At 42.7% G+C, this 12,705-nt stretch overlaps 1 protein-coding gene across 2 annotated transcripts in view; it reads left to right on the top strand.

Moving 5' to 3' along the window:
- Window positions 1-12,705, top strand: part of CEP120 (centrosomal protein 120) — a 128,806-nt gene that overhangs the window by 39,075 nt on the left and 77,026 nt on the right. For both annotated transcript variants that reach the window (XM_040415955.1, XM_040415954.1), the window contains exons 5-10: window positions 714-853; window positions 1,471-1,668; window positions 3,429-3,641; window positions 3,729-3,978; window positions 8,385-8,562; window positions 8,905-9,054. In XM_040415955.1, coding sequence (XP_040271889.1) covers window positions 714-853; window positions 1,471-1,668; window positions 3,429-3,641; window positions 3,729-3,978; window positions 8,385-8,562; window positions 8,905-9,054 — 1,129 coding nt within the window. The remainder of the gene's footprint in view (window positions 1-713; window positions 854-1,470; window positions 1,669-3,428; window positions 3,642-3,728; window positions 3,979-8,384; window positions 8,563-8,904; window positions 9,055-12,705) is intronic.

The raw sequence follows: 12,705 nt of genomic DNA, 5'->3' as shown, positions 1-12,705 counted from the left end.
AACATCATGGGAATAACCGTGTCTGAAAACTCCTGTACTATTAAAATATTTATCCAACACGGGGAATTGCGTAACGGAAAAAAGGGTCAAAATGGCCAATTTGCCATTTTTTCATCGCTTCTCTTACCCAAACAAATGTAATAAAATGTGATCAAAAAGTCACACACACTCCAAATTGGTATCAGTAAAAATTACAGATTGTCCCACATAAAATTAGCCCCAACACAGCTCAGTAGATCTAACTATAAAAACCTTATGGGGGTCAGAATATGGTGATGTAAAAAAAATAAAAAAATAAAACATTTTCCAAGTTTTACATTTATTTTTACACTATTTAGACATTAAAAACCTATACATATGTGGTATCGTTGTAATCCTACTGACCCAGAGAATGAAGGGCACAAGTTAGTTTTGCCGCAAAGGGAACGCCGTGGAAACCAAACCCGTAAAATTGGGGAGGAATTGTATGCCATATTAAATGGTGGCATTAGAAAGTACAACTTTTCCCGTTAAAAATAAGCCCTAAAACATCTATTTGAACGGAAAAATAAAAGTTATAACTCGAGGAAGATGTGGAAGGAAAATGAAAACGAAAAAAACTCCAATATCCTAAAAGTTAAAGTTTGTTCACATGTAGCAGATTTGATGTTTGAATTTTGCAATCCATACATGTGATGTGTTATGTCCTTAATTTTGTTTTTTATTTTCTTTAGTCCCAGGTGAACTTGACCCCAAAACTCTTGTGCCCATTCTCAATGAAGCAGAGGGCTACCATCAGATTGGGCCTGTGGAGTACTGTAAAGACTACTTTGTTCTCTCTGTAACCATTGCTTTTGCCACTCAGTTAGAGCAGGTAATGTTGTCAATCCAAATATAAACATATTATTTACAGAAGTTCAATTTCAGGGGTATAAGATTGTTTTTCTGACAAAGTGAATAGTTCCACTGACATCCCTAAAATGGTGCAATGGACTAGTAAATATAAAACGTTCATTAGGGGGTCCTGTTGTTCATGCAGGCACCAGCGATCATGGCGTCTAAACAGCGATCTGCTGCCCAAAAACCATGAATCTGTATGAGGACGAGGGATCGCAATAGCAATTCCTCGTCCTCCTACAGTGAAGGAGATTGCTGTATGTAAATGCAGCGGTCTCCTTCACTGGACATACAGCCGACTGTTGGGAAGGAACGCTTCCTTCCCGATAATCGACCCATCAGTCGGCCCGTGTAAATCCAGCTTCAGTCCTGAAAGTTCTTAACTCTGACCTTTATACTCTACCTCTACTGACCTTATATACACTGATTTAAACGGGTTGTCTCATAGCTGATAAGAATTTTGCTATAATGAGTGTTTGAGGTCAGAGATGAGAGCTAAAAAAGAAAAAAAAGTATTCTTTAAAACTTTAAAAACTCTACCGCTTTCTGACTAAAGCGTCCCTTTAATCTTTGCTGATATTTTATTTCCTTCAGTTAATCCCTAGTACTTTAAGGCTTCCAGGACCACGGCCGGAGTTTTTCTTTTACTACTCTTTATTGGGAAATGATGTTACAAATGAGCCATTTAATAATCTGATCAACCCAGACTTTGAACCAGAGAGAGCATCTGTCCGAATCCGCAGCACTGCCGAGGTGCTCTGCATGTATCTTTCTGTGCAGCCTAAACTACAGGTGAGATTATTTTTCACTGGGTATTGTACTATTTGGTAGGAAATATAATAGAGCTGTAAATTCCCCCACATTAGTGTGCTGGTATGGTAATACAGACCCTTTACAGAAGAAAGTAACCGGTAGGCATTAATCTTCGTTTGATGCTTAGAGTCAGTGTAGTTTCACACAATGTATTTCTTTTAATAGAGAATGGTGTAACTAGCAAATTTCTAAATCACTTCATTTAAAACATATCCCTGCATCCACCTGAAAAAAAGGTGTAAAGTCATGGCCGCTAGGGGGTCTTCCACCTAAGTTGCAGTCCACTGCCTCTTGTCAGGCAAGATCTGTCCCTGGTAACATAGACTCAGACTGCTGGGAGGAAGTGGGGGCTTGTCAGATCATAAGTGTGATAAAACAGCTGCTTCTACACTGCTCCTGAACATCTCATCCGACCTTTCTGTAAGGGCTCATACATACGACCGTATGCCCTAAGAGACATACGGTCGTGCGCATCGGGCCGCCCGCGGAGCTATTGTCCTGCACTCATATGATCTTATGAGTGCAGGACAATAGTCCCGCGGGCGGCCCGATGTGCACAGCATCATAGTAACCTATAATGCTGTGCGCATGATCAATGCTACTCCGGGTCATATGGCCCGCTAACGGACCGTATGTCTCGGAGGGCATACGGTCGTGTGCAAAGGCCCGAAGTGTGATTTAGCCCTCCTTTTGTAGCTTTCTGAGCTCTCTAGAAGAAAAACACAGTAGGAAGTAAGGCAAGTGAGGTCACTGCATACAGTACTGCTTCTGATAAAATTGCATCTAGCTGTGCAGCTAAAACTGAATAATATGGCTGAAAGAGACTTTAGGGAGGTCAAAAAAGATGTATTCCTTCACAGTTATGATTGCATAATGGCTGTGCTTCTTTGTAAAAACATTACATTTTTTTTTTTTTATAAAACTCAAGTACGTTTTAAAGTATGCCTAAATGTACAAATAAACGTTATCAAAACCTGTTTTTACTTTTCCTAGCGAAATAGGCACTTGAAATTCAGGTGCCTATTGCACTTTAGAACCTGTACTGTGGTACACTGCCGTGGCTGCACTGAGCCCTGTACAAGCAGAAACTCGAATAGCACACCGCTCCTCCTGCCTGTACCAGTGCTGCTCTGCTAAAGCCTGACATAGATGGACGATATGCCATATGAGCTCCTACGTTCACACCGCTCTTCTGATAGCCTGTTCCACAACTTTTTTCTGCCGGCAGAGCTGTGCGAGTGCTTGTTTTCTGAGGGATGATTCTAGTTTTTAAAGATACCTTTTTTTTTCTTTTTAAGGTGGGGATGTCAGATGACCAAAAATGATGATAATTTTGGTATTCTTCATTATTATTATTATTATTATTATTATTATTATTTTTTTTAATTAATTACTCTAGACCAGGGATGCTTAACCTGCGGCCCTCCATGCCGCGCTGTAGGCTGATAGCTGTAGACTGTCCAGGAATGATGGGAGTTGTAGTTTTGCAACAGCTGGAGGGCCGCAGGTTGAGCATGCCTGCTCTAGACTTTAGATGCCAGAGAGTCCACTCTAGGAGCCACTTAAATTTTTTAGTTGCCAGGCCAAAATAATTTTCATACGCTTCAATGTTAAAAGTACCCAAAAAGATACCAGCAGCAACCCTGCCCAAAAGGAATGTGTCTTTATATAAAACCAGAGTGTAGGTGATGCAGATCCAGCTTTTTTCAGCAGCACTATATTTATTTTCTTTTTTGTAGATCCATCTGTGTTGTGGTGATCAGTCTCTCGGCAGCACAGATATTCCTTTAGCAGGACTGCTGAGAAAAGCAGGTGCAGAAATAGAGCATCATCCAGTGGTTGTGGAAGGTGCATTTATCCTGACTCCTCCAAATAGAGCCAAACAGACTGTCCCCTCTCTGCCGGCAGAGAGCTGCCCTACCATTGGAGTATCTGTTTCTCTGTATAAAGAGGTAAGATGACGCCTTTTCATGTTTAGTAATAGAACATTAACCTGTATTGCATTTACTAATTTAAGTGCTTATTTTATGTTTCCACAGTCTTCACTTCACCCGAAGGAACACACTGATGTTGTAACTGGGAAAGAGCCATCTACACCACCTAAAAATCCTGGAGAAAATGCCAATAGTTTACTACCGAAGCCTTCGCTGTACAGTGATTCTCCCCCCACCAAAGATGATGCCACTGAGAGTGAAGTGGAGAGTATACAATCTGTGCAGGCCGAGCCAGCAGGATCCCAGCCGCAAACTCAGCAGGCAGCTACAGGGGCGTTTGAATATCCCATGCCAGGTAATGGTTGTGATTTAGCCATACTTGCACCTAAAGATGCACAATTGTGCTACTGATGGATAGATGGTATCCACTTATTTTAACACACTGTGTAGAACGTGAAAAAATAAGTAGTCTTATACCACAAGTTTATCTGATAACTGGTTGGTGGTGGTAGTGGTGCAGGAAAAGTTTTTTAAACTTGTGTTACAAAACAAATAGGTTGACTTATAATAAACCACTGCTTTCAAATAATAGCCATTGGGGGTGTTTAATGCCATGGGTACGGGTCCTGACAAGTCGGTTTTTCCTGGGAATGTGGTTTCCAGCCAGACATTTAATGACCATGCATTTAATACATGAGCATCTTCAGTTCTGTAGAGCTGGAGCTTTTCTTCCAGAGCTACTATCCATTACAGTCGGACACTGCTGTGCTGCAGTACCACAGACAACCAGTGGACAGGTGTGGAGCTGTTTTTAGAAGAAAGCAACAATGTTTTTCTAATCCTGGTCAATCCATTTGAATATTAGTACAAACAATGCCATTTTCCATTTTATCCACCATGACGGCTACGGATGAGATTGACCTCTGTAGGGGCAGGAATACAGAGAGAGAGAGAGCTTAAAAGCCTCCACCCACTCTCTTTGGGATATTTCTTCCTCTTAATAATGGGAGGTTGACTTACCAAATTCTGTGTTCCTCTGCCCTCCCGCAGCTTCTGCTAAAGCTGGGCAGAGGAAAGTGGAGTGATTCTCGACCATGAAATCAGGGGCCTGGTCTCACACCTTGTAGAACGGTCTTCCTTCCCTTTGGTGAGGAAGCAGACCCGTGAGAGCGGGACGCCACACGCCGAATGGGGGCGGAGCCAAGTCTAGCTCTCGGATTTCCAGCGAGCTTCTGAGGGGACGGAGCTCTGAGTCACTTGGGGAGACGCGTCATCGCGCCGTGTGCGGGCTGATGACGTCAGATGAAAAAGAGTGGGGCGATTCTGAAAATGTTGTCTCCACTGACTCCAGCCTACATGACATCTATCGATCTCAAAGACTCCTACTATCATGTTCCTTTCCATCTAAACTCGTAAAAGTATCTCGGATTTGCATTAAAAGGTCCTGGGGGCATATTGCACCATTTCCAATTCTCCGCCCTTCCATTCTGTATTTCCTCAGCACCAAGAATCTTCACAAAGTTGGTAGTAGAAATGACATGTCCTCTCAGACAAGGAGGTATGTTAATCTTCCTATACTTGGATGATTTTCTCATAGTAGAAAATTCAGAAGGAGAAGCAGTCAGACAGACTGTATTTTGCAAAAATTATCGAACTTGGGCTGGTTAATAAATGTAAAAAAGTCCTACTTAATCCCGTCACCCAACAGGAAGTTTCTAGGAGTAAGGTTGGACTCGGTATCACAAACATCATCTCTTCCACAGGAGAAGCCATTTTTAATTTTTTTTTTTATAATTTCCAATCTGAAAACCGGTACTCGATCACTAAGGCTATGAGCATTCTAGGTCTTATGACCTCTTGCATAACAGCAGTAGCCTGGTGTCAGGCCCACACCAGAACTATGCAAACCTGGATCTTAGGGAGTTGGAGCAAAAAGCAATCGTTCCTAGACAAAAAAAATTGTCATTCCATACCCAGTAAAATCGGATCTGAATTGGTGGAAGAAAAATAAAAAAGGGCGTCATCTGGCTAAAAGAGATACAGATTGTGACAGATGCAAGTAGTGTGGGCTGGGGAGCAAAGGTAGCCTTCTTAACCTGGCAATGAAGGTGGCTAAGAAAAAAAACATCTAAAATTTTTTTTGGACAACACAACGGCGGTCGCTTATTTAAAGCATCAGGGTGGTACGAAGTCCCCAAGTTTAAAATTTCTAGCGGAATTTTTTATTTCCTGGGCAGAAGAAAATCTCCTATCCATTACAGCGGTTCCTCTCGGAGGACCAGAGAATTTAGAGGCAGATTTCCAGAGCAGAAAGACCCTAGATCCGGGGGAATGGTCTTTTAAATCCAGGAATCTTTCAAGAAATATCCACCAAATGGGGCTTGCCGCAAATAGACCCGTTCATCTCAAAAAGAAATGCAAAGGTCAAGTGCTTTTGTTCTTTAGATCCCAGAGAAAAGCCATGGGCAGTAGACGCTTTCTCAGTAAAATGGATATGTGATCTAGCATATGCTTTCCCTCTTTGGGCGCTAATTACCTGCGTTCTACAGAAAATTCTAACAGACCCAGTAATGGTGATAATAATAACCCCCTACAGGCCCAAAAGGTTAGCCATTCTAAAGAAAATATCTCTGGACGATCTTTGGGTGATACCTTTTCAGGAGGACATTCTTTTGCAGGACCCAATTCTCCATCAGAAACCAGGTCTTTTCAAACTGTCAGCGTGGATCCTGAGAGTGAGGTCTTAAGGAATAAGGGACTTTAGGACAAAGTTATTCGTACATTAAAAGCCAGTAGAAGGAAGGTTTACCTCAGCCATCTACATAAAAATCTGGAAGACGTACTGTACTTGATTGGGGGAAGACTCTCCAAATATGTTTTCGCCATGTATTAAAAAGATTTTAGATTTTCTTCAGAAAGGGCTAAACCTAGGCCTTAGACCAAGTACCTTTTTAAAAGTACAGATCTCCGCCCTAGGGGCGTTCTATGATACAAATCTAGCCGATCATAGATGGGTTAGAAGGTTCATAAGAGCAGCATCCAGACTTACACCATCATTAAAGCATAAGGTTTCTCAGTGGGACTTAAATTTGGTCTTACATGGGTTGACAAGATCACCTTTTGCTCCCATTTCAGATATTTCCATTAGCACCTCTCCATTAAGACTGCTTTCTTAATAGCCATAATATCTGCTAGGCGCCTGGGAGAGATTCAGGCCCTCTCATGTAGAGAACCTTAGCTTTTGTTTTTTTTCTGACAGGATAGTATTAAAATTGGACCCGGGGTTCCTTCCTAAGGTGGTTCCAAACTTCCATAGGGACCAGGAAATTGTCTTACCATCATTCTGTAGTGACCCAAAACCCCCCACAGAAGAACAATTTCATCTTTTAGATGTAAGTGAGACTATTATCCAGTACCTGAGGCCCACAGAAGCTTTTAGGAAAGATGATAATCTATTGATTCAGTTTGCAGGTTGCAATAAGACAAATAAACTTTCCAAAGCATCCATAAGTCGCTGGATAAAATCCACTATATCATGCTGTTACTCCCTAATGACTGTTACGGATTAGATTGACCCCTTGACAGGAATACACAGAGATAGAGAGTTTAAAAGCCCCCACCCACTCTCTCCCTTCAGTGTTTACAAATTACCTAAGTGGGGTCACGCTTGTCCTACTAGAATAAAAACCCACTCCACCAGAGCTATGGCTTCTTCATGGGCAGAGAAAGCTGGTGTCTCTTGATCAGATATGTAAGGCAGCTACTTGGTCTAGTATCAATACATTCATAAAACATTATCGTCTAAATACCTCTGCTTCTACAGATTTGGCCTTTGGCCAGAAAGTTCTGCAAGCAGTAGCCCCCCCTACAGTATAATCTGTTAGTTCTCATCCGTAGCCGTCATGGTGGATGAAATGGACAACCGTAATTAGACTTACCGGTAATTCTGTTTCCTTGAATCCACAATGACTGTTTCTTGTATATTCCCTTCCTTAATGTACTAATAATAATTATGAATAAGTGTATGTGTGTGTGTGTGTGTGTGTGTATGTATATATATATATATATATATATATATATATATATATATATATATATATATATATAGTAGGGAAAACACTTGATAGCACCCACTTAGGTAATTTGTAAACACTGAAGGGAGAGAGTGGGTGGGGGCTTTTAAACTCTCTATCTCTGTGTATTCCTGTCAAGGGGTTAATCTAATCTGTAGCAGTCATAGTGGATTCAAGGAAACAGAATTACTGGTAAGTCTAATTACGGTTTTCTTAGCTATCCTCAGGATAGATCATGAATATCCGATTGGCGGAGGTCCGCCTTCCCCGACCATCAGCTGTTTAAAGAGAACGCTGTGCTCCTGTGAGCGCTGCATTCTCTTTACTGTTTACCTGCTTGCTGTTGACATTTTAGCGGCGAGCAATGCAATTACAGCATCTATGACCTGTTCATTTGAATGAGACGGAGTGTAACTAAAACTGCTTACCCATGCAAGTGAATTGGATGGAGGAGCTGTAATTACACTGCTCGCTGCTATAATGTCGATGACAAGCAAGTAAACAGTGAAGAGAAGGCAGCGCTCGCTGGAGCACTGCGTTTTCTTCCAACAGCTGGGATGCCGGGAGTCGGACCCCATTCAATCTAATATTAATGACCTCTCCTGACTATAGGTCATCAATATAGGAAACCAGACAACCCCTTTTAACCTGCTGTTTGATTGTAGTATTTTTCTGTTTTTTCCCACAGCAGCCCGATCTCCATCGCCTGTTCTACGAAGTGCAGTGGAGGCCGCTCAAAGCCTTTCGGAGTCTGTCTCTGGACAGAAGATCGCAGTGCCCCCTGCTGAACACCACTTCTACTTCTCCATCGATTTGAGAAGCATTAGTAATGTAGATGTTGGATTTCCTGTAAATGTTATGCTCAGGTTTGCCATTTTTTCTGATTCTCAGTTTTGTGGTAATGTTGGGTTCTTTACACAGGTAAACTGCTTTCAAGGTAAATAGTTTGAGGACACACTTAGCATTCACTTTGCAGCTCCAGTTGTTCTCCTGCACTGTACCTGACTGCTGAACGACCCAGCCTCATGGCAGACATGCAGGAACAGGAGAACTCCAGGGAGGCCTTTTCACTAACCAACCATATATCTTTGTCAGTCTTTGCAGACCGCATGTCCATCACTGGTTTCCAATTTGTTTAGTTTGTAAATGGATTAAGGTGGCTGAGCAATCAGAGGCTGTGATGCGCTTATTTCTGTCTCCCGGTACAGGTACACTTACCCTTTCTTCGGCAGCGCAGCCCCTATTATGACTAACCCTCCAGTGGAAGTACGAAGAAATATGGAAGTATTTCTCCCACAGTCTTATTGTACCTTTGATTTTTTGACTATTTTCCATCGGCTTCAGGAAACATTCTTAAGGTATTTCACTGTTGAATGTATTACCAGCTTACCCATATTAGTAACTATTAAACTCCTAAGTTTTTAACCCCCACCCAAAAAAAAAAAAAAAACATTAAAGGGGTTCTGATTTGGGCCATACCTACTAGTTAGTAAGGACACTTGACAGCGAGCTGATTCTGTTGAGATTCCCACTGAGCAGCTTTAATCTGCGGAGAAGCCTGGCAATAACCGTGCAGTTTCCCTGTAGCCTCCACTACAGGAGAAATGAGGTATTGCACATTGCCTGTTCACATCAATGTGTGTTGTGTGTAAAGCAGAGCAGGACTGTCCTTCAGAGAGAGACACTCTTTGTGGCGGTTCTCTCCTCTGTCCAATAGATGAAGGCCCTGAGAAAGGGATTTCCCTATGGAATTCCCTTTAAGGGCTCTTTCACACTTGCGTTGTTGTGTTCCGGCATAGAGTTCCGTCGTCGGGGCTCTATGCCGGAAGAATCCTGATCAGGATTATCCCCATGCATTCTGAATGGAGAGAAATCCGTTCAGGATGTCTTCAGTTCCGGAACGCAACGTTTTTTGGCCGGTGAAAATACCGCAGCATGCTGCGCTTTTTGCTCCAGTCAAAAATCCTGAACACTTGCCGCAATGCAAGTTAATGACCATTGAAAGGCATTAATCCGGATCCGGCCTTAAGCTAAACGTCGTTTCGGCGCATTACCGGATCCGACGTTTTAGCTTTTTCTGAATGGTTACCATGGCTCCCAGGACGCTAAAGTCCTGTTTGCCATGGTAAAGTGTAGTGGGGAGCGGGGGAGCAGTATACTTACCGTCCGTGCGGCTCCCGGGGCGCTTCAGAGTGACGTCAGGGCGCCCCACGCGCATGGATGCGCATGGGGCGCTCTGACGTCATTCTGGAGCGCCCCGGGAGCCGCACGGACTGTAAGTATACTGCTCCCCACTACTACTACGGCAACCAGGACTTTAATAGCGTCCTGGGTGCCATAGTAACACTGAACGCATTTTGAAGACGGATCCGTCTTCAAATGCTTTCAGTTCACTTGCGGCAAATGGAGTGCACGACGGACAACGCAAGTGTGAAAGAGGCCTAAGAAATTTCCTAATAATGTTTATGAAAATGTTATTTTTTTTATTTTTTTAAAGCCAGACTGTTCTGTACCGGATAGATCTGAAATACAGAGTTACCATATTTAAATGGGCCATGCTGGAAATAGAAGTAGGGGGCTGCGATACAGTGCATTATATTGTTCCATTCTGCACCTAATAATACTGGTCAAGGTGCTTGCACGCTTATTCATATGGCCTTAGGCTTCCACTTGGACCCATCAGAAATGGAGCCATTAGAAGCAGAAGTAGACTGTCTAAGGGTCCATTCACACGTCCGCAACTGTTTTGCGGTCCACAAATTGCAGATCCCAAAACACGTACACCGGTCATGTGCGTTCCTAATTTTGCGGACCGCACATGGCCGGCACTATAATAGAAATGCCTTTTCTTGTCCATCTAGGACTAGGACATATTCTGTTTTTGCGAGGCCGCGGAATAGAAAAGCGGATGCGGACAGCACACTGTGTGCTGTCCGCATATTTTGCGGCCCCGTTGAAAATGAATGGATCTGCACCCGTTCTGCAAAATTTCGGAACGGATGCGGACGTGTGAATGGACCCTTAGACTGCTTGCACAAGTTGTGGAACTGCTGAGCAATTCTTCAAGGTTCAGCATTGAAATATGTAGCAGCAAATTTTCACCAATTTGTGTGGATTTCACCTGCAGACAAAAGGTGAGCTAAGACAAAAAACCAAAAACACTCCCCTCCCGTGGTGATCCTCTCGTTCCCATACTAGTTTTTGTGTAATCCAGCCTCCTGTGACATCTGGTCTCATGTGAACATGCAGCATAGTGGCTCAGTGGTTAGCACTGGTCCCTTGCATCACTGGGTTTGAATCCGACCAAGGTCAACTATATAAGAGAATTAAATAAATCTGACAAATCCACATCAAAATCGGCATCTGCCATTATTCCAGTGGATTTTGTGCAGCAAATAACTTCCCCATTGAAAAAATTTGGATTTTTGCATAAAATCTACTTTGAATCTGTAACCTAAATTGACATGCTGCAGATTTAAAGGGAGTCCGTCACCAGGATTCTGGGGTGCATTCACATGGTGTGGATTTTGTTGCGGAAATTTCCACCGGCCCATTCAGATGTATGGAACTTATTTTCATCTGTAGAAAAGCCTGTAAAAAAAATTTTCAGTCTGCGTTTTTTGTGGCTCGCATGCAGCGGACCCATTCATTTCTATAGGGCCGCAAAAAATGAGGACAGAACACGGATATCATCTGTGTGCTTTCTTTGCCTGTGTGGCAAAGTCTTATTCTTGTCTGTTTTGCGGACAGAGTAGACATTTTGACAATTGTGCCAGCGAAAAGTGTTGGATGCGCACTGCCAGTATCCACATTTTATGGATTTTCAAAATGGATACGGTTGTGTGAATGTAGCCTTATCTGCATTAATACATGAGTAGTACTGCACATAAGGAGTCCAGATCGATGTTTATTTTCCTTCTTCCCCTTCCTTTAGCTCTCAAAGCTGCACTGAAATACACAGGACTGCTGTGCCAATATAATGGAGAGGACAATGTAATTCTGTGCAGCTTTGAAGGGAATGTGTCATCAGAAAAATGACCTATTAGGCTACTTTCACACTTGCGTTTAGGTGCGGATCCGTCTGGTATCTGCACAGACGGATCCGCACCTATATACAAACGCTTAGATCCGTTCAGAACGGATCCGTTTGCATTACCATGAACAAAAAAAAAAAAAATTTTTCTTTTTTTTTTGTTCATGATAATGCAAACAGATCAGTTTTGACTTTACATTGAAAGTCAATGGGGGACGGATCCATTTGAAAATTGAGCCATATTGTGTCAACTTCAAACGGATCCGTCCCCATTGACTTACATTGTAAGTCTGGACGGATCCGTTTGCCTCCGCACGGCCAGGCGGACACCCGAACGCTGCAAGCTGCGTTCAGGGGTCCGCCTGCTGAGCGGAGGACAAACGGTGCCAGACTGATGCATTCTGAGTGGATCCGCATCCATTCAGAATGCATTAGGGCTGTACGGATCCGTTCGGGGCCGCTTGAGAGAGCCTTCAAACGGAACTCACAAGCGGAGCCCCGAACGCTAGTGTGAAAGTAGCCTTATTTAAATCACGTTTTTATGTTTTTTAATATATTTTTTTAAATTTTTGGTAATCTTATTTTAAATTTTCCATGTAAATATCTATATTTAAACAAAAAAGATAAATTCCTGCAGTTTTCACACTGGCCACTAAGCTTAATAATGGGCGCCACTTCTTGGTCCGTACAGATGACTTTACTGCAGTTATCTTCTTATCTGTCATTGTAATCCTGCCTCTAATATCATCACCTCTGTGCACAGATGAGCCAGCATCCACCATTCACAATAGGTGACTGTCACATTTTATCTCCTCTTCCCTTATACAATGACCTCTGCACCGGTCACAGAGCATGTCTAGAAGACTCTCCCATAGAAGCCAATGGGGTCACCTCCTGACCCTTGTGTATATAGCCCATGTGGATGCCATAAAGCAATTTTCTAAATGTTGTTAAGAACAGCTCAGACAAGATGGCC

The sequence above is a fragment of the Bufo bufo genome, chromosome 2, assembly GCF_905171765.1.
Source record: "Bufo bufo chromosome 2, aBufBuf1.1, whole genome shotgun sequence".
Classification (NCBI taxonomy): Eukaryota; Metazoa; Chordata; class Amphibia; order Anura; family Bufonidae; genus Bufo; species Bufo bufo.
The sequence above is the reverse complement of the archived record's forward strand: the minus strand, read 5'-3'. Positions and strand labels throughout refer to the sequence as shown.